General features: G+C 39.4%; 3 protein-coding genes across 6 annotated transcripts in view; all 3 read right to left on the bottom strand.

The window, feature by feature from the left end:
• slit1a (slit homolog 1a (Drosophila)) overlaps positions 1–6190 on the bottom strand; it is an 86290-nt gene extending 80100 nt beyond the window's left edge. For all 4 annotated transcript variants that reach the window (XM_018684262.2, XM_018684264.2, XM_018684263.2 and 1 more), the window contains exon 1: positions 5500–6190. In XM_018684262.2, coding sequence (XP_018539778.1) covers positions 5500–5708 — 209 coding nt within the window. In that variant the 5' untranslated portion in view covers positions 5709–6190. The remainder of the gene's footprint in view (positions 1–5499) is intronic.
• A 3970-nt stretch (positions 6191–10160) lies between these two features.
• On the bottom strand, positions 10161–16676 carry LOC108888312 (rho GTPase-activating protein 19). Its single transcript, XM_018684266.2, has 11 exons — positions 16292–16676; positions 15724–15977; positions 15155–15235; positions 14390–14599; positions 14047–14273; positions 13812–13898; positions 13221–13286; positions 12701–12922; positions 12510–12605; positions 12132–12245; positions 10161–11566 (listed from the first exon to the last, which is right to left on the bottom strand). The coding sequence occupies exons 1-11, from the start codon at positions 16336–16338 to the stop codon at positions 11561–11563; spliced, it is 1410 nt and encodes a 469-aa protein (XP_018539782.1). The 5' UTR covers positions 16339–16676; the 3' UTR covers positions 10161–11560.
• A 969-nt stretch (positions 16677–17645) lies between these two features.
• On the bottom strand, positions 17646–22959 carry LOC108888269 (pyrokinin-1 receptor-like). The gene is made up of 7 exons (XM_018684192.2): positions 22865–22959; positions 21671–21841; positions 21365–21461; positions 20561–20766; positions 19827–20048; positions 19569–19746; positions 17646–19240 (listed from the first exon to the last, which is right to left on the bottom strand). The coding sequence occupies exons 2-7, from the start codon at positions 21818–21820 to the stop codon at positions 18876–18878; spliced, it is 1218 nt and encodes a 405-aa protein (XP_018539708.1). The 5' UTR covers positions 21821–21841; positions 22865–22959; the 3' UTR covers positions 17646–18875.
• Between the last annotated feature and the right edge of the window lie 39 nt (positions 22960–22998).

The following is a 22998-nucleotide window of genomic DNA, read 5'->3' as shown; positions in this document are numbered from 1 at the left end:
TTTTTTCCCCAAGTAGCGCTATGCTGCCGTAAGCAAAAACTAGACAGATAGCAAGAGGGAGTGGGAAACGGGAAAAAGGAGTTAGGGAAAAGACAAGGGAGGAAAGTAGCACACAGACACTGCCTGATCAAACATAGATAACTTATGACACTCTCTCAGGCCGAAGTGAATCAATTAAACATCTGTTCCGATGTGTGTTACTGCCACAGGCTGGAAAAAGAACACACACAAGACTGTAGTAGAAGCAGAGACTGAGGGGTCTTTCATGGTTTATACTGTATCTGTAGTTTATTCAGTGACAGACGTTGAGGTTCTGTTGTGGCTTTGAGTCTCGAATGAAAGCATTGAGGCTGTATGAATGTATACTTTGACTGTAAAGTGTATCATGTGGACGAAACATCTGCTCTGCCACATCTCTTATGTTTCAGTTATTCCACACAGATGACTGAGAAGACGTTTGCTTGACAGATGTGCACTGACAAAGAGTAATTTGATGGATGCTGCATGTGTGCTTGAATCTGTCTGACGATCCCTGAGAATAAAGAGTTGTTCTATGTACATCTATGTCTCCCACTGAGCTCACTAGTATTTGCACTCCCCCATTTCTTGATAGCGGTTTGCTCATCTGCTAGTAGATAACTTCCACTGCAAAAAATAATAAGTCACTTTAGAGCTAACACAACAAGTTGATTGAGTGGTTGGTTAATACATAAAATTTATCAGCAACTATTTTGAGAACCGGTTAACTGTTTTAGTCATTTGTGAAGAGAAATGCCAAACAATCACTGGTTTCCACTGCTAAAATGTGAGCATTTGATTCTGTCATATATGATAATTAATCAAGTCTCTTTTCATTTTGTACCATTGGGCAGACAAAATAAGATTTTTGAAATGACAACTTTGACTCTCACAAAATAGTTTGGGATAATTTTGCCATGAGGTGTGATAGTTTGGCTATTTCAAATTCATTTTTATTTGTTTCATCATTTTTTGAGAATTAAAAATGACTAACTCATTGTAAGACAGATTATACTCTACTGTTGCAGTGAACAGAAAACTGATGTGATAAGTGTGCAGACTGATACAGATCTCTAGCTGCCCTTACATCTGGAAAGCTGCCCATAATTTCCTCTCAAACTTGTATCACATCAAAAGCATCTTGACTAGGCGTGAAATGTGGCTTATGAAGGCATATCCACAGTGTCAGGAGAGTGTTCATCGATTTAACACACACACACACACACACACACACACACACACATCACCCACCCCCTTCACTCTCCATTGCCAGCTTCTTACTGACTAGCCAGGAGGGTTAAAAGCAGAGATGGACTTCTGAGAGATGAAAGGTGATCTAGGTGGATTCTCCAAATTCGATTTTCATGGTCTGCTGAGATACAGCTGCTCTTAGATAGGCGTGCAATGCAATCACGCATGTACACTCACATATGCACATGCACACACACATCATATATAAGCATGTCAGACATGCACAAATAGGAAAAGCACAGGCAATGGTCTTGGAAGTTGTTCTTTTTTTCAAACACACACATCGCATTACTGGGGTCATTTCTTCGCTCTCGTGAGTGCAATCAAACACTTCCATAAAGTAGCAGTACTCATCAGGAGAGCAGGCCAATAGGTCTGTCATCACTCCACTTAGACAAGCAACACACTCACTGTATACGTATGTACAGTGTAAAAAGTGATGCATAGACTGCAGCTAACAATTATCTTATCACTGTCGTCACTATTATCAGTCTAAAACTAAAAAATATTCAATTTACTACGATGTAATCTATGAGATCATCAAAATTAGTTGTAGAATTAATTTCTGTCCATCAACTACAGTAATTGATGAATTGCACTTCATATTGTAGTTCCACACCTACCATTCAAAAGATAAAAACAGCACTGGGTGCCACAGGGAGAACCATGAACTACAGTACCTAGCGTTTATTTCCACAGACTTTGTTGGGCAGAAGACTCACAAAACAGCACACAAAATGCTACAATACAAAATACAGCTAGAGAGAGTGATGGCGTGCACCTCAGTCTTTAGTGCAAGAGAAAAGACCACAGCTGTGTTGCGCAGGCAGTAAATTGACCTGACTGAGTCCCAGGCCTGTAATTTCACAATCCTACACTGAGCATAAACATTCTCTGAATGATCTTCATTCCAGGCATTATCACTCCTCGTGGGATTACTGGCTATGAGGATGGATATATTAGACTGTAAAAAAGGACCTGAATGAAATTCAGTCTGCCTCAGGGCTAGACCTATTTAGCCCTTTTAATAAATAACATAATCTCGTTTATTCATTCATTAGCTTTGTAGTTGAGTTACAGGTCTTATCACTCTTCTGCGCAGTAATCCCTTCATTAGTGATTACCACCTCAGTTACTGTGCCAGCCTCACCTTGAAGTATCTTCTCACCCCCCCCCCAACTTCTTTGTCTAGTCACATAGCTGGAGTTGGCAGGTAGTGGGCAGGCTGTGTTCAGTCTTGTCAGGGTAAATTATGGATCAGGTGGCCGGTGAGCTGTCAGTTGTACCAGCAATGTGCTAGTGCCAAAAACACTGCAGGCTTACACACACACCTCCCACCTCCAATCCCCAGAATACATATACATGGTTATCAGAGCGACGGAGTCCCCTCAAACACAACTAACCCTCATGTGTTTTCATCTAACATTACTTATTCACCGCACGCATGCACAAACACATATGGAGGCACATGCTCAAGTTTATGAACAAACACAAGTTAACGTCAGATTTACACAGGCATGCATGAAAACAGATCCACACACACACACACACATATGGTGTACAGCCTCCACCTCCACTATTCTGGAGGAGCTCCAACATGCCCCCAAATCTCAGTGCAGGGTATTTTCTGGCACAGAAAATCCATCATCAATACACTGGCTTTTTCCAATTAGGTGATGGTACGTACACACACACACACACACACACAGCTCCTCCCCTTTTGCAAATCAACTCATTCACAGATGAGACATGCATAATCTAAGCAGCAGGGCTGTTAGAGAGATAAAGCGGGGAGAGAGAAAAGCTGCAGGTTTGGTCAATACCTGTCTACCTAAAAGCTTAACTAACAACCTTTACTGTCTGTGTAAAGTCACTTTAATCAGCCTTACAGATGCAGATTTTTTTTTTTGTAGTCTGATATCAATGTGATTACCATTTTAATGTGATAGTTTGCCACAGCAGATGAATAAAGAAAAGGCCTGGAGACAAGGGAGAAGAGAGGCAGGGAAAGAGCTAGGGAAAGAGGACGGATTCAGGGGAGGGAGCAGAGGGGGAGGGAGCGGCCGGTGGCCCGTACGAGGCAGGGTGTGATTTTAACACGTGGAGCTCGCAGTCTCATTACAGGCTTCGGTCTGAGGAGCGCAGGGGTCAGACCTGATCCAAACCCAAACTGACAAGTGCAAATGGGATTCTGCTGTCTGTCTCAACACCCTCAACACACACACCCAGCCCCTGACACACACACTTTCCCCAAAAACCAACCCCCTCTTTCTTTAACACTCTATCACCCCAAAATACCACTCTGTATACATTAGTGCAAACATACACATATGTGGCCACACCAATTTCCATAAACATACCCTTTCTCTGTGTGCATCTGCTTTCCTTCCCAACACTAATACTATGAGACAAGTAATTTTTTCTTTGTAATTTAAATAAATTTCTACAAAGCAAAAACTTCTAAAGACATGGACCACCAACTTCTGGGACAATTCTATAAGATCTTGACTTACTCATTACTCATATTTGACCCCAGTAGCGGTTTGCACAATTTCATTCACATGAACACATATTTCCCTGATACATACACATAAATCTAGCTATACGCATGGGACCATCATGTGGGGCAAAGTGGGCTGTGTTGACTTGCACAATCACTTTGATGAATCACCCTATATAATAACCAGCAAAAGAGGAGAATCTGTATTGTTACGTAGTAGCTCTCCGTGGAGACTGGCTATCTTCTGTTTGACCTATACATACATGCAGCTAGTACATGCACCGCTACCACACACACACACACACACACACACACACACACACACACACACACACACACACAAAGGCAATGACCCAGGAATAAATTGCACATGACCTTTCTACACATCATGTTTAATGAGCAGCATCCTGAGTGTGCTAGACGTGCTTATAACATCCAGAGATGCAACAATGATAAAATCCTTTGCTGTACATGACCTATGAATGCACAAACAACTTTCAACACAGAAATGCTCTTGAGTGAAGGGGCAGGGTATATTTCCAGTGTGAATGGCCATTCATGTAAAAGGAAACCACAAAATGACCATGTTTCCTCTCTGCTTCACTGTTGAACCAGCATATGCACATAAGCAACCCGGAAACATGCAGACCACTAGTCAAAAAAAAAGGTGTTCTTAGAAATTAAATATGAAAAGCATAAAATATGCAGCCAGCTCCCACTATGCCAACACTGCCTCCGACACAGGCTTTCTCTCCTCTGTTCCCACCACATGTTTTATTCAAGACTGATATTCTAAAAGCTGAAATAGAACAATCTATTTCCCCTTGCACTCCTCACTTCTGATTTACCAATGAATATTTCAAAGGAATGTCAGAAAAGACAGAGAAACTCCACTTGGCAGGCCGGCGTCTGTCTCACCTCTTCCTCCATCTCCCATTCTCCCTCCGTTTTACAAGACAGCTACGTGATCCTCGTGCAAGACTCACTTAAGTAGCAGATTTGCTTAATTTTCTACATGATTTAACAATTTGTGGAGTGAGTGTTCAGGGGCATGAGAAGGGGAGAGAGGGGAGTCTTTGGCCCAGGAGTGGAAGAAAGTGAAAAGGGGGAGAAGGGGGGAAGAAAAGAGATAAGGAGAGGCACAGTGCTCTACAGACAGGACTCCTGATAGGAGTGGGGGAAACATATTCCCAAACATAACAGAATCTAATCTAATCACAGACTAGGCAGCAAAGTCTGGTTCTGTCTCACAATAATTTAAGATTTAAACAGACTTTAGTTTTTTAACTTTAAATTACTGATATCACATCAAAAAAGTGGAGCAAATATGTAACTTTCTGATTTAAGGATTAAGAATTTTTTAGGATACATGCAGCAAGCATAAACAAGCAGGTATAAGTAAATTATGGACACATGTGGGAGGCACACATCTGCTCCTGCTCTTTCCAGTCCCTCATGCCTATTTATACCTGACTGGAATGCCAGCGAGTGACTGACTGACACATACACACACTCTATCTCTCTCTCTCTCTCACACACACACAGTATTACAGGCAGGGCTTTTGTTCTCTTTAAGTCTAAGCAAAGTCATGTGCACTTGTACAAGATAGCAAGGAAACAGAGAGGAAACAGTGAGAATAGAAGACAGAGGGACACAGTCAGTGAGTTTCTCTGTCACACTCGCACACACACATGCACGCACAAGGAGGTAGAGTACAGATGGTACTCACAGTCTTTCAGTATTGCGGGGGATATTCCTTGGCATGGTTTTGAGACCCAGACCATGGCAGTCCACTGTGGTGCCGCTGCAGGTACACAGGGCTGGGCAGGCACTGGCATTGCCCATGAGCAGGGCAGAGAGCATCACCACCCACATCCAGAGCGGCTGCCTGGCCAGCCTGCCCATGCCTGCCCCAGAACAGCTACCTCTAACGGGCATGTTCACCACCACTACAGCCCGCTCTTCTTCAGCAAACCCCTACTTCTCTCTGTCCACCTTCCTCTCTCTGCTTCACTACAAAAAAACCAAGAGTCCTGCTACACCTCACGAATACTCCTCTAAAATAATTTTTATATATGTGGTGAATATAAATAGAAAAAAACTGTAACAAATGCTAATATTGTCCTCTTATCTGTGAAGCAAGGCAAATCCTTTTAGTTCTTCTAGATTTCTTTTGATGTAGGTTTGATATCCACCACAGTTTGCTGATGTAAAAAAAACTGCTTTCTTTCTCTTAATTTTCTCCTTGCAAACTCTTCTCCTCTCTTGTCTTTGTGGAGTTGCTGTGCTCTGGTCTGCACACGTCTGCGTCTCTGTCCTCCTCTCACTCAGTCCTGCTCCGCTCTGCTTGCCTGAAGAGAGAGGGAATAGGGAAAGAGCAGAAAGAAAAAAAAGCCAGTCTCTTTCTCTCTCTCTCTTACACACACACACACACACACACACACCAGTCATCCATCACAAGGATCTACAAATAGCAGAGCCCCCGACTCCACCCCTACCCCTACCCCTCCTCTCCTCCCCCACTCCTCTCCCTCCTCACACAACCACCCCCCCCCCACCCCCAGAACCCTGCCTGAACTCACTCTCATTCTCGAGATCCGTCTTTCATTCCCTTGATTCTATTCACAATCCAAATCTTCTCCAAGTATCTTTCTTTCTCCATTTTATTTCACTCACTCCACTCCTTCTTTTCTCTCAGGTTTGCCTCCAGGCGAACCCCCCAGAGAGAGACCTAACCTGCATGACACTGCATAACCCCTGCCTGAAGGGAGAAGCTGTGGGGAGACTGGGCTGTGTGAGCGTGTGTGTGTGTTTGTGTGTGTGTGAATGTGTACGTGTAACGAAGGGAGAATCCACCGGGTAAGAGAGGAATCAACACCTCAGTCCTTGGAGGCAAAAAGCCGGAATAAATAATCTGTAAGTGTGGCCACACACACAGAAGCTGCAGCAGGGAACTAGGGTGAAACAGCACATACACACACACACAAATACTCATGATTAGTTGAGAAGGCAGACCAAAGCCATAAAAAGCAAATCAACACTATATTTTAAGCACAGCATGGGCACAGGAACAGAGATTATATCCTAATATATACAAATGAAAAGACAAACAGCGACACTCACAATCATACCTGCTATGTTACTTGGATTTATAGGAGGAACTGGCGAACAATTCCTCTCTTAATGCCAGGATCATGCTTTCCCTTAAGTGGACTCAAAGCATAGAGACATAAACTGGACTGTGTTGAGACAGGAAAGTTGAATGATAAGCAGCATCTGTGGACCATTATTTACTTTAAAGGAATTCTTAATAAATATTATTTTGCAGTGGTTGACATTTAGTTAAAACAGTGGATATATCAGAGTCTGGCCATTGTTGACAGTGTAATTGTAGCTTTCAGGAAACTTTTCCAAATGCATATTGATTTGCAGTTCGTGGAATTGCAAATCAGTACTCTGGATGTGGATAGGAAACGGACCTCACGTTTTTATGAGTTCAGTCCAAAGCGGATTGTTCACAGTTAACCACACAATTAAACAAACTATGACACTTCAAAAATAAGATACAAAAAAGTGTGAGAGGTCACCAAGGAAAAAGTGGAACAACAAGCACTTCTTAACCCCTGTCCCTGGGACAGGCTTTTTTATTGAACCAATGTGTAATGATTTGATCCTAGATATTTGTGAGTCTGCATGTTGATCACCGTCTTAATGAAGCACTCTTGATTAACGCTGAATCAGCCGATGAAAGGCACAAAACTAAAACTTTGGCCACTTTCCTAATCATAAATGTGAGTTACTAGTTTTAATTCTCCTAATGGCTGTTGCTTGTTAGTTTAGTGGGGGTGATGTTTTACTTTAAAAACCTTTTCACATAAATGACAACCAAGGAAGTAATATGTTAGTGGTTTAGTGCCATTTAGCATCCCATTTAGCATTAATCAAGAATGATTCATTGGGTGTTTATATAGAGAGTCGCATACACCTAGAAACTACTTATAATAAATGTTTTTATTTATTTATTTATTTATTTTTGTACAACTTCCTGTGTAATTTTTGATTCAGAGTCAGTTGGTCACTTCCTGACTTGTTCCTTACTTATTGCCTGGTAACTACTCATAGATTTATGTAAGTAATAGTAAAGTGTCACCAAACAAACAGCTCAGCTTTACTTGGCCACATCTGAGATATAGAAACTTGGTCTGTGGTCTAATTCTACAGGGGACTTTGCTGTGGGGTGGGATCCCTCCCAATATAAACAGCAGCACAATCACATAGACCTAAGAACCCCATTCACTTGAACTAACAAAGACACGAAGAGAAAGAAAGAAACAGGCAGGGGAGACGTAAGCAGAAACATTTGACTTTGTATGGATCTGTCTGCTTTGTTGCTTGACCAATTTGAAACACGTGCATATATGAATGTATATGCACATGCAGGTGTACACACAAATACGCAGCTCTGGAAAAAAAAAAGAAAAAGCTCCATCTGTGGCCGTAAAAGTGTCAAAGCAGTGTAGATCTTCCCTCTATGAATGGCTAATTAAAGAGGAGACAGCGGTGTTTAGCAGTAATGGGGGGTGGGGTGGGGGGGTAGCGTCCCTCCTCTCACACAGAGTCGTGATTGGAATGCACACAAATACACAACAGGAATTATTCTGCTGCTCTCAAAAGCTGTGGGAGGACATGGCAGCAATTTACAATTAGTCTGGGAGAGGAGAGTTTGCAAAACATTAGCCCTCACCAACAATTGACTCAAACGAGGAACTGACAGCAATTAATGCAGAATAAGACCTAATTTAAAAATTCACAGTATTGCTGAAGCCTGTGGAGCACAAATATTTCCCTACAGCTCGTACACAAAGTTAGAAATAAAAGAATCAAACATTCATCGAGATGAAGCTGGCAGCTGCTCATGGCTGAATAGGGGAATGAATCAGTTAACGTCGGCATGCTTGCAGCAGAAAAACTGAAATGTTCTTGATAGAGAGAGTGAGAAAATACAAAGAAGTCAAATCTGGCATCCAGAAAATTCCACAGCAAGCTTCAACCCAAGTTATTTGTATTTCACTCTAAGAAGAGCTGTGCATTAGAGAAAAAGCAGCAAAGGCAAGAAACTATACCAGAATCTAGAAAAGTAGATTAACTTTATGTTGAATTAATTCTTCTTTTTGACACAAATGATCTATTACTAGTATTCCACAACATGGAGCTCTTGTCAGAATTAGCTCCTTTTGAAAGGAATGTGCATACATTCAAAGCAAAATCACATCCATTCATCATATATGCTTGTGGGTTTGTGTGCACACCAGATAATGTAAAGTTGATTACAGTATGTCTTGACTCATTTTACAGTCATCATACTCACTCTGGAGTGGGAATGCTAAATAAACCCCTCTGGAGTTTTGGCTGTAAAACAAAAACTATTCCTATCATGGAAGCTGTCTGTTGTGTATTTACAGAACATGAGAAAAAACAGGCACATTCTCACAGATGTTTACAACATATACTTACAATACCAAACATGCATTGACATGGACACCATAATGACACGCTGAGACATTCCTCCTATTGTGGAGAGCTGCCTTCACTCTTACTATCCACCCACTCACCCTCCAACTCCAGAAAATAAGTTCATTTTGGGCAAATCATTTTCTGCAAACAGCAGCAACTTGGGCAAGTTTCAAGTTTCACTTTGGTAGCACTCATGCTATTGTTGTTGGTCATATTTTGGCCGTGAGCCTGTACCAAGTTTAGTTTTTGTTGAATTCTATTCTATCACATGTTGAATTTTATTTTTTTCTTCCGGTTTCTTATTTGTGACAGACACAGCCTAGTAAAAGTCTACAAACAATTTGACTGTTTTCTGGTTGCAGGATATTTTCTGCTAAAGCAGAGGTCAGAGAGAGACAGACATATTAAGATTTATTGTATTTAAGGGAACTAGATAGATAGATAGATAGATAGATAGATAGATAGATAGATAGATAGATAGATGCTAGTTTTATTATGCAGTGCCTGCTGCATTAATATATTTCAATTTTATTAAATTGTTTTTTCATTATTTTGTCAAATAATCAGTGTTCACATATTACTGTATTTAACAGCACAAGATGAATTAGCAGATTCTCCTCATATTGACAAGTTTGACCAAATCAAAAGGAAGATATGTTGTATGTAAAGTTCTCTAACCGACTAATTATTTACAACTAAACAGCATCACCTTGTGGCTGCAAGTGAAACAGCATCATGTGGTTGTAGGCAATACTTTGAGGAAGGGCAAATAAATGAAAAACACTATACCTTCATTTAAGAGACCTGGTGAAACAAGAAAATGTTTGTAATTATGGCCACATTCTACCAGAGCACATATTCTGACAGAAAAAGACATACAGGACACAGCTTGATGTCTTTTAATTACAGTGAGTTGCATAGCTTCACAGTAGCATCAATATCAATATCATATGTTTACATGGTCAATCAAGTTGACCATGAGGCAGTTATCACGTTATAGTTAAATTGTAACAGCTTAGCATAGTGACCACTGAACTGGAAACTGCTACTGAATGAGTAAGACATCAAGGAGGTTTTTTAAAAGTGGCTCAAATTCTCCCACAAAGCACCTAGGTTAACAACCACAATAGAGGGCAACAGATTCATCATCATTTGCATTCAGGCAACCACTAAAATTAAGAAAGATAAAAATAGATGATAAATCTTTAAAAATAATAAGAAATCTTGCACTGAACAGCTGAATAATTGAAAAGATAAAATGCATATAAAGCTATAAATCTGTATACAATGTTGCATAAGAGATCAAAACTGGCCTGAGAAAAACTAAAATATGACATATAGTTAAAGAAGCAGTAGTTTACAGTATCACAGTGTTGAGCTAATGTGGCAACAAGGACAAAAATATCTATATTACTTTCACGAGCTGGTCCTTTGGCCTTTCACTCAGCATCTTCCATCCTCCATTCCCTATTAGTCTTTGCCCCCTTACTTTACTGACACTTGAATGAATTCTTCATAAAAATGTAACCTTAAAATTTTATCCTTAAAGCTGTTGGGAAGTTACTGGGGAAAACAATAAACAATAAACAATAAAAATAAAAACCAAATTACACAGTAACTTAAGATATAAGGCACATTTCTTGAGCAGTCTGCACTGATTGTTTGAGTCTAACTACATTTACTACAACTTACAAGCAAATTTAATGTTTAAATAGAAAAGCCTGCACATCACATTCTACCAATACAGCTGATGTACTGGATTTCAGGACTTGAAAGATCAAGATGACCAATAAAAAAATAAATACATTTAGCCATCGCAAATTAAATAAAAAGGTTTCAGTCAATGATAAAGCTGAACATAGACAAATTCAGTGGTATAAATACATGACACTTGCATCCGCAAGATCATCACAAATAGACAAGAAATAAGGAAATTAAGAGGAAACTTAAGAGGGTAATAAAAATGGAAATTGCATTGACCTAAATAAAGCACACAACATCCTCATTTTTGTCCAACAACCCCTTTTACATCACTTAAGTAAAACTTCTAGACTGCAAAGCATTACGGTGACTTCCTTGCTATCCTTATAACCTTGAACTTACTTTTTTAGAAAAACAGCTAAGTACAGATCTAAACATGGTGTCAAAACATAGCTGTACTGTGCATTACACTGTTTGGTTTGAGTCGACGCCTCAAGAAGATCCTTTAATGCACCTAACGTAACAGTTATGCCCATGTTCCCTTAGTTGTGAACAGTGCATTCTTTTAAAGATGATTAATCCTGGAGGAGAGGGGAAGAAAGAGGGAGGAAAAAAAAAAGTACTTTTTAAATCCTTTTAGCCAAGTACATCAGGCGTCATTAGAAATGTAAGCATTGTTGAGTCCAAGTGAGGCCAGACTTGACTGTGGTGAACCACAAACAGATGGCTGGAAGTGCCAAAAAACTCCTTCAGCGCAGTCATAAGGAAAACTACTTCCACTTCAACTGGTTGATGACAGTTTTAGGAGTGGATCATGCTCTCCCACAATTTGAATGTGACATTTTGATTGGTTTTGATTTAAATAAAAGAGAATTACTACTTCAGTGTTTCTCCATGCATGTACATCATAATCATAGAAGAATGCAATAGACAATTTCATCATTTTCAAAGTTTTTGATTTGGCCTAAGTTTCCTTCCTGTTATTATTATTCCTGTTAGGTGTTGTAACCTACAGGACCACACTGGTAGGGGATTGTGTTTTCCAGTAGTGAAGATCTGGTTGCTTCTATGTAACACAGGATGCTGGTTGTCATACTGAGACCTGTTTCATTGCAAGTTTACTATGAGATGTAATATAATACTCACTCCTTCACAGCTGGCATTTTCAGCTCCCTGGCCATCAATGGACCCGCTGCATAGAGAACTCTGCAGTCTGCTGTTTTCTTTCTCTGTCAATACTTGACTTCCCAACACCTTCCTCTGTTTCATAAACAAAAATTCTGGGAGGTGAATACTATTGTAGAGGGGAGAGGCTATTTTAAAATGAGTCTGTATATTTTTCATTGCACACAAATGTTAAAATTGCATTGCTTACATGCCTCTGCAGTCTTCAAAACTGTTCAATAGCATCACTAATAATAAAAACAAACTCTGCCTATCTTTAATTTACTGGTTGTTGCTATTGCTATTGTGAGCATGAAAAACATTTTTTACACAGCAAAGTAGTATCAATTATCAACAAACCTTGATAATTCCACCCAAAGAGCGTGAACGCCAGTGTTTCCTGCTGAACGGTGTCCGAGAGTCAGCCGAAGGTGTTAGCAAAGGCTCCTTTTCAAACTACACACAAAAATACAACACATGTAGGGGCTGGGTTGGAAGTAGTTTATCTAAATATTATTTCTCCTCACAGTGAGTACACTGAACTACTGTACCTGTCTGATGAGCTTCTTCTTTTTGGCAGACTCAGGCATGTTGTTGACCTGCTGGTACAGCTCTCTGAGTGCAGATTCAGTATAATTCTGAGTCTCAGATGACCTGGTTGTGCAGGTGCTGCTGCCCTCACTTACAGTTGATCTCATGAAGGGAGAGGGGGGGGCAGCTGTTACCGCAGCTATCGGCCCATCTTTGGTCCCAGAACAGAGCGTCAAGTCATCCTAGAAAGGTAAGGCATGACATATAACCACATATCTAAATTTTGTTATCTCTGAAACCAAGACTAAAATCTGAAAACTGAGACAGTATTCAGAAGTTATGTTTCAAGGTCCTGTGAAAATCATTCTGTTAAGTGTCAAGCAGATAACAGCCTCTCCAGTTTCTTAAGTACCTAAAATTAACCAGACAACAAAGTTACTAGATTCACTAGTTTCATGAATAATTGTAATGCAGTATTAATATACTCTTCTCATTAAGATGAGCCTGGTAAGAAACAGAAGACTAAGGACAAACACTCACCTTTGATTGAAGAGATTGTGATCCTGTGAAGTATAAACGTGCATACTCTTTGATATACACAGGCGCCTTCAATGAAAGAAAATTTATGCATTAAGTCCTCTGATGAAAGATTACTGTGAAGAATTAATCTATCATATCCTGAATTTGCATAGATGGTATTTAGAAATTCATTGCTTTCAATTCATTTACTTCTTACCTTAACACATGATGTATTAACGTTGCCAAACTTCCCCTTGGAGGGGTACATTGTGTGCAATATAGCAAATAAAGAATCAATGTAAATGAATGAAAAAAAAAAAAAAACAACTAATCACTGCAATCTGAAAGGCAGCTGATTGCAGGACACCTTAAAAAGCATAAAGCAGGTAATAATTTATTGATTTTACTTTCACATGCAAATGTTGTACTCTCTTTGCATTTCTTGTAACCCTGGCAACAACACCACTGAACACAACATGAACATAACCTCATGCTGCCATTTCTGTTCATACTGAACAGAGTAAAGCAAGAAAAGAAAAACACTTGTACAGAAGATAAACACACACAACAACAGTTGCAAAACAAGAAATTAATTCCAGTGAAAGTGCTTACCTTAAACAGTTTTTGTGAGTGCCTGATGAGAAATGCTATGCCATTATTCAGTTTCTCAATGTTTCCCTGCAGATCACTTGCCATGACCTGTAATATATAATATAGAAAGAATTCCAAACAAACTGTAACTGTAACAAACTGATACAACAAACTGTTACAGTCAAAGCTTAACTGACTGCAAACATAGTATATTAGGGTTGTAAGATATCTGGAAGGTAGAACAAAATTATTTTACATTTTTGGGCCAGATGATGTGTGGAGCAAACATTGTGGCTAAATTAATTGCAGACATCTTGTTGATGTGCTGATTGCGAGCGGTGTGGTACAGCAAGTCCAGCAGCAGCTTCAACAGGCTGCGGTTGACTGGTGGGAGTAGCATAAAGAGCAGCCGAAATGCCTCAATCTGTCGTTCCTTGTCAGGCACATTCGTCTTATCCCCCTTGTCATCAAAGCGAGTGAGCTCTGAACACAGCAGATAAGAGGATTATACCAAAGAGGGTCACTACTATTTTCTTTTATAGACTTTAATCTGAATATAATTTTACCTTGGACCATATCATGCATGAGTCAATCAATACCTCCAATCTTCAGGTGAGCATGATAGTGTCTGTGTGTGAGCAGAGGCTCTGGCAGCTCTCCCAGGTAGGCTTTAAGCAATGTGGCCGCGTCATTGGGATGGAAGTCGCCTGTCTCTAGATCTATCTCTGCCCCAGCATTCAGCATCTCTCTCAGGGCTGCTTGCCTTAGGCTATGGCCTGGCACGCGGAATAACCCCTCCACATGAAGATCTGAGGGGTAGGAGAAAAAGATGGAGAGAGACAGCCGGGGGGGGGGGGGGAATGCAGCGTGTAGCCGAAGACACACAGTGACGGAGGCACAAGAGGACAAAGACACACAAGTGCATAGAGTGAGACGGAGTGAATGAAATGGAAGGAAAGGGAGGAAAGTGCTTTCAGATAAATTATTGACTCAAGCATTTGCTCCCAGTGTCCAACTTCAGTGAATGACATCATCGCTTTCCAGAAATAAACTATGACCTCATGCTCATTCACTGCTCTCTCAACTAAGTTAAAGAACAAATTGTAAGAGTTAGGACACAGCATTGACACTTAACAAATCCCATTATCCCATTCTTATGACAGTTAAAGACACAGGCTGGTCAAGCAATTTGACTAAGTATGCCAAGATACCATTAACTCAGGCAGTTATCAGTTGTGTTAGGGATTTGTCTCCTTCTGAGGTCACACATGCAAAATGTATGTAGTCATAATATCACAGTCTGCCTTGGATTAAAGTGTGCTCCATATGGCAGATGTTATGGAGGTATATGTAGTGATACTCACTTTTGCTTAGGTATTCAATTAGCTGATAGATCTGTGCTATTCCCTCTTCAGTTAATGGTGCACCAAAAACCACTCCTTTGTCTGAAAGGCATCAAATGTCACAGTAAAATGGACTGTACCCTTAGCAGGTTCAACAGATTTATTCCATTACATTCATCATCAGTTTTATAATTGATTAGCCCCAGAGGGTTTATGTGGGGACAGAAGCAAACCACTACTTTAACTAACAATTAATCTGTAAATATGAGCTTAAACAATTTGTTGACAAATTAATAAACTGATGAGTAGAAAATTAATATGCAACTATTGTGATAATCAACCATTTAAGTATTTTTTCCACACAAAGATCCCAAACATTTCTTCTTGTTGATTAAGAAAATAATGGGCAGACTATTTGATAAGGATCATAATTATTAGTTATAGCCCAACTAATGATTATTTATACATTTCATGAAGCTCTTTTCAAGGGTTTATTTATCCTTTTTTTTACAGGAATAACATAATTAAGAAACACATATATTATTAGTGTAAAAGAGCGTTTCAGAGACTAAACACTGTGTTAACCCAACCTTTCCGTTTCAGGAAGTTCAAAGAGCGTAGAAAACCACTGGAGGAGGGCACTCTAGGCTCAGACTCTCCGGTGAGCTGGGCAAATTCATCCCCTGGAAGATCTATGAGCCGAGTGATATTGCTAAGTACCAAATCCGCAAAGGCCTGTGGATGCTCATGTCTCAGCCTTTCCACAAAGAAGTCCGGATTAAAGATGACTGGTTGGCTTGCGTTCGGCTTTTCCTGGCTGATAAACACGCTACACTTGGTCCCCCTGTCACAAAGAAACACATACATTGAGGTCATCATGATGCTAAGTGGAATAGCGAACCTGGTTCCTAAAATTTAGAAGTTAGAACAGAAGAAGGACGATATGAATGGGGGGGGGGGGAATCGAAGAAATGAGCAGACGCATAAAAAGTTGTTGCTACGTTAGCTACGTGGGCTAACGCTAAGAAGTCAAATTACCTACAATACTGAGTAGATATAAAGATTTCTTATCAGAACCATCCGCCCCAGAAACCTACAATTTATACCACAGTTTTGTAATATGTTCATTTGTCAACGTAACAAAAGAAAAGTTGATACCTTCTGTCCAGTTTGTGATTGTTTTGGGGATCATTTTCAGCCGCCATCTTCGTTTTGAATCTTCCGCTGTTTCATCTTTAGTCCCACCCGCACTGTTGTGATTGGCTGATATAATTGGACGTCACCGAGAGGGAGGGGGCGATATTCTTTCGTACATAACATACAAATACTTTTGTGTGATAAAAAGGGGATCTAATTTAAACTACTGGAACAATTCTTTAACATTAGCAGTGGAATTTAACATATTCATTTCAAATGTTATTCACACAGAGTAGTTGGATTTAAAAAAGCCTAAACCTACATTCATTAATGTTTGGGCCAGCACAATAAGCTGTTGTCTAATATTTCCTCCCTCTTTGCGTCTGTTCTGTCTGCTCCCCACCAACTCCTGATGGAAATATTTGGTTCCTCAGCTGAAAAATGCTCCACTGTATTGACCGACTTGTTGATATTTTGTCTGTCTGGTCGCAGGCAGGTGGTTACTAGAAAAAAAACAACAACAACAACAAAAAAACAAAACAAAAAAAAAAATACTGCTCCTGGAAACAAGATTACTGAGAGTAGTGAGAGTGATCCAAAAACAATAAAAAGTAAACCACTACAAAGAGCTGAAATATACTAAAATGCTACAGCCCTGGGGGAAACTACCAGCCTAGTTCCAGAATTAGTGCGATCAGTCGGTCTCATTCAAAAGTGACAGCGGATTCTCGGTGAATTCCCGTTGTTTCCGATGAAAGTAAAACTAACCGGAGTGAAACGGTCATTGCAGAGACAGGTGTTGGTGGTGCTATCCTCAGCTCTCTATCGGTACATGGAAAACTGTGAAATGGTCTAACTCCACAATGCTGTAATACAGAGTTTACAGTCTTTACACATGTTTTAAGGAACTATTTTCTAACATAAATAATGTGTTTTAAGACAAACCTGTGAATTTGCTTTACACCGACTTTAAAGGTCTTATTTCTACCAAAGTCACAATTAATTCGAATAATCACTAGTGAATGTCACCTAGCAACAACCTGATAATACATTTGAGCCAATCAGTGAATATTATTATGTCATTACAGATTTGTTGTTAATATTTTTTTTTATTAACTCCTATCTGCTCACAGTTAACTCATCTGAAAAGCTCTGGGGAAACTGATGAGTTAGATACAGAATCTCAGCAGGTGATGATTCCACTCAAGGAGCCAATAAAGGACTCTAAGGAGCAATAGAGAGTATGGTTACCTCTGGAACTCAAAAATTCAATCAAAAATCAGGGGAATGTCAAATTCTTGGCAATATGCAAGAGGCACGCACCCACCTTTAATTCTTGGTGCTGGGTAGTAGCAATGAAAGATGAGATTCCTAATTCTTCTTTTTCTTTTAATTACACACACAGAATGTGACAATTCAACCACACACTATCAGCTATATTTTATGTTGGTATACAGGTAAAGGTGAGAGTGTGAGCACACTTTTATATGAAGAAAACTGAAGTATTGGTGAAAACAAGAGCAATGAAGAGGTCAGATCCTGTTTGCTTATTTTCAAAATAGTTCTATAAATAGATATCTATCAATCTAGCAGTAGGTGGATCAATCTGCCAAGTATTTATTCACATTCATCTTAAGACCTCACTGAAAAGGGAGTCGGTATCCAGAATCCTTTGGCTCTAAAATGTGTCATTATTGAGGGAGCAGAAAACTATGAAATCTTTTAGACACAATTATACTACTAAAAACTAATATCAGCCTGGAGAGACCAGATGAAATTATAGTGGTTTGATAGACTGGGTCTCAGTTTTAGTCATCATGTCGCCTGCTGTTGGTTGTCTTGACAACACAGGAAGACTTTTCTGCACTCCACTGTACTCCACAGCTATTTGCCAAAATTGTACTGATATTACATGCAAAAATACAACTAGATTCACAAAAGTCTAAATATATATTTCTGAAACACAGGCTCATATATGTAATCTACAAACAGTTTTTTGAAGCTAAAATAAATGATTGCAATTAACACTGTCAGCAAGCATTAAGGAACCATCATTTGACCAAACATAATTTGTTACAGGCTAATACAAGAATCAAGCATGTTTAAACCTTTTTTTTTATATTGGATGTATATTTCACATGTCACAGGTAGGATTGGGGTAATGCCTTTGAACAACACATAATGTAAACTCAACAGCAGACAAACCGCAAGTAATACTCAGTACTACCTCTTATCCAGTAATTTCTTGGGAATTGAATGTTTTCCCATATCTTCACATCTGTCACAACAATATAAGCTATATAGCATGAAACATATATTTTTTAACATCTGAAAGAATCATCTGAAATCATCTAAAAGAACAGAAATGTTAGCCCACAGTACAACACAGGGAATTCCACACATTTTACAGACACAGTAAACACTTTTTACAATATTTACAAAAATGACTGAGAGTATATGACTTTCCATAAAAGGAAAAGAAAGAAAGCAGAGTTTTTGGAGAAAGAATAAAAAATCTCACAAGTCAGAAGCGTGCTCTTGTAGCTCATGTTGAAAGGGACTTTCATGGCTATCTCCATCCCTCTGAACTGATTTGTTAGTGGCTTTATGTGTCTTTTTGTCCATCCTCTCCTCTAGAGCATTTACCATCAGCCCTCTCTCTGGCTGTTGTGCTTGTTTCTTCACTAGAACTTCTCTGCCGCAGCCAAGACATGCTCCTGTATTTCCAGTTGCAGTGAGGCCTGAGCCTGCCCAGAGTTCTCCAGCACGCTCTGCGAAATGTGTGGGAAGAGATACAGAAAAGAAGAGGATCCAAAGCACCGTTGACATACCATAGTGGAAGGGACAAGTACGATTTCAGGATTGTGTAGATAGAAAGGACGGTGTCGGACCACACAACCACATAGACCTGCATCAGCGACGAGGCAATGTCTGGAAAGTTGCAAACAAAAAAGGCCACGACGACTGCACCTGGAAAACAAAATATAAGTAAGTATACAAAGCCTAAATGACCGCAACATGTCGCTAAAATAATTTGCATTCAGTGGCATCAAAAATATATGGGAGAATGACAAGTGGAAGTAGTGGAAGTCCAGCCTGTCTCTGCTGAAGCAATCAGCTCACACAGATAGTCACCAAGCTTCCAGCATGGACTTTGCAAAACAATCCCACTGGAGTGGTCACAAAATTAGACCTTAATATGGTCTTCAACAGACTGAGATAAATTAGTACATCTGGGGGATTTACAATGCCACAGCTTCAAGACACATACAATGTTTAATAATTATCTATGGCTCACCCATAAGTTTTAGAGCTCTCTTTTCATTTAAAAGTAGCTTTCCATTCTGATGGCACTGGATATCCCGTCTTCCTTCAGGATCTGGCCGTGTGAGACCCATGTTTCTCCTTTGACGTCCGTTCCTCCTCAGGTAGAGCAGGATGAGCAGATAGAGAGTAAAGATGGAGACCAGTGGGATCTGTAGTTGGAGAAGCATGTTGAGTGCCTGTGTTTGGTGCAGATTAGCAAATACAATTTGTAGAATAGCACTTATTTCACCAGGAAGAAGAATCCCGCTCTCAGGAGTAAAGCTCCTTTGTAGATGTGTGCAGGATCAGGTTCTGTCATCTCACACATGGTGGAGATATGGAAGGCATCTTTTCGTGTGGTGGCAGTGTAGTCCAGGATGCAGGCACGTGCCTGGTTATAGACCAGAGCAAAGGGCACTGCTGACACCAGGGAAATGATCCATACTGAAACAAGACATGGCAGCCTAGATTTCTGTGTGAAAGGAGAGAGAGTAGAAGTTCCATTCGTTAGACTTTGTTCACATAATTTAATAAAATTATAAATAGATTTAATAAATATCATAAAAGCTAAACCTAGATTGCATTTATTGTATTATCTTAAGTCTTCTTCATTACTGGTCCATATCTTCCATTTTGCACACCCTCTATGTCCAATTTCCATCCTTATTTCTTTTGCATTTTATTCCTGGATACAAATATGGCACAGGTAAAAGCAACCCACTCAAATCATATTGCTTCCAAAAATATATTTTCATCCAAAAAATGTTTTGAACATGAAGATTCCTTGTATTTTGATACATGGCATTTCTGTTGCTATATACAGTATCTTGTACAGTTTATTCCTTGAGTAAGAACAAACACCACACCAGATGATGACATTTGTGAACAAATGTATCAATCATTATTAGAATACTATGCTTTTTTCATTTTATGTTATAGTCAGTATTGCATTGAGAGCAGAATACTACCATAAGGAAACTGTACCTTCAGGCTGGAAACAGACCACATGGTATGGCAAATGGCTGCATAACGCTCAGCAGTAAAGGTCATGATAACCCAGCTTGTGGTGGCACAGTACACTTGGCGGACCATGAAGTAGACCTTGCATACCACTTGTCCCAGACGCCATGGGTAGCTTTCCCAGTAATACCGATACAATGTTACTGGGATGGTCAATAGCTGCAGAATGTCTAAAATTGAAAGAGAGAGGAAGATGGAAATCATTTAGCAAATTTTACACTGAGGACGATTCCTTGAAGTAAAGGTAATACACTGAGGCTATGATAACTTCCAGAAACTAGGACTGACAATATGAAATTAAAATCATTCAAATTATTACAAACTAATTATTTTCAGTGCCCTCCAAAGTATAATGTTGCCACATTTAGAATGAAATGGAATGGGAAACATCAAGAGCATGTACAATGCTTAGAGCTTGTTGATACTTATTCAATCAATGTGCTATATGATGCACCCTGTGTGAAAACAAGCCTGAAAAACATCTTAGGATCTAATGGAAACCAATTGCATTTTAATTTAAAGGGAATTAATTTACTTCCAAATGCCATTTGCCAATTAGTAAAGTAAAAGTAAAGTAGTCCATGGAGTTACGTTCGGCAGAAATGAAACCTTGGAAATTATTTTATTGTGTTTGTTTTATAAATTAAATTTCACTTCAATCATTCCATAATCATTAACCATCATTAATCATTTCCATAATCATTAAATAATTTCAGTTCAATATTGTCAGTACTGCTCTTCCATAAAGTGAATGGTGGTAGTGTGTACCTGATAAGACCAGGCTGAGCAGGTAGAAACGAATAGCACTGACTCTCATTTGTGCATCCATGAGCAAGGTCAGTATGCTCACACCATTGAACAGCACCTGTTGAGCATTGAAGGACAGCAGTCAGTAGTTCACAGTGTGGAAAAAAGTTTGCTGTCAGCATATCATTAACACTTTGTAGTCCTGTGGCTTATTGCTCCAGCTTTACTTTTCATTTTATCATCAAATGTACCACTCTGAATTGCAATTAAGATGGTGAAACTGGCTTGTGTGTCAAGTGTGTAAGTGAGAAGATTGAATATTCATACTCCAAACAAGAAGATGATGGTGTAGAAGATGGTCATGGGGACAGCAATTGTCAGAGGCTCACTTTTGGTGACACCAATGTTGAGCTGTGGCATCTCACTTGGGCTGACATTACAGCTGAAGAGAGATGACATCTGCTCTGACAGGTTCATGGTCAGGCAGCTGGTTGAGAACTGCAAAGATGTTACAGAGACATGACAGATGTGGGTTATGTATAATAAAGATAATTGGATTAATTTCTTCAGATATGTTACAAAAGATTAAATAGATTAATTGACAATGATGCAGGCCATCAGCAAGCATTCTTCAATTCAGATGTCGTCAGATCATTGGTTTTTAAACGAGTGCTGTAATATTCATTTTTGACATGGTGTTAAATTCATTTGGTGTACATGAATGAGTAGTGCAGCCAACCAGAAAAAGGTAAGAGGGGGAGTGATGAGTGCTGCACACTTGTAGTCTAAGAGATATATATAAGGGACTGTCCTCTTGATTGTGAGCCCTCAGAGAAGAAAAGGAGTATCCAGGGAGAGATAAATATGCAGCTGCCATTCAAAGGAAACTATTTACAGTTCGTCATTTATACTTTCATGCCATGGTGAGTAGAATTTTTAAAATGTTTCCTTGTTATTTTAATTAGTGTCATATTAATAATAGTGTTAATAGAGTACATATATTGCCAGACATAACAAATACAATGATGTTCAGCCTCAGATGTCAAAAATAACATTGATGTATCTTAAACAGAAACTTTAGATGAGGTCAGTGACATAAACTAATCCTCCATCCAAACATGTTTATATTTGAAGACAAAGAGAAACTTAACATTAGAGATCAGTGTGCACATAAATGATAACTTAAGATCTGATCCTGAATGAACACATTTACTCAGAAACCTGTTTGCTCAGAACAGGGTTAAGTGGGGGGTAAAGTCAACTTCAATCAAAATGAGAGGAAATGGCATGCAGAGCACACTGTAATTATATCCACCTGTCAAGCATTTATTTGTAATTTAATTGGAATCTGACAGATTTCATAATGCCTAATGAAAGTCTCATAATAAATACAGCACAACCTGGTACACTGCCAGCAGAGTCTATAAATTGCAAAATCAAGATAATTCTTGTTTAGCCACTAATGTCTAGTTAAAATTGTCTTATATGACGGTGTATTGGGTCAATAGTATGTAGACTTACCTCTAGAGATAAAAATGAAGGATGTAGTCTGGCACTGCTCGTCACAAGCACAAAACACCTCTTTGGTTGTCTCCCTCCTTCCCTCTCTGACTATCACTGACTCTCTCTCCCTCCCTCTGACTCGCGCTCACTCT

Source organism: Lates calcarifer, linkage group LG16_LG22 (genome assembly GCF_001640805.2).
Source record: "Lates calcarifer isolate ASB-BC8 linkage group LG16_LG22, TLL_Latcal_v3, whole genome shotgun sequence".
NCBI classification, from domain to species: domain Eukaryota; kingdom Metazoa; phylum Chordata; class Actinopteri; family Centropomidae; genus Lates; species Lates calcarifer.
Note: the sequence above shows the minus strand (reverse complement) of the source record. Positions and strands in the feature narration are given on the sequence as shown.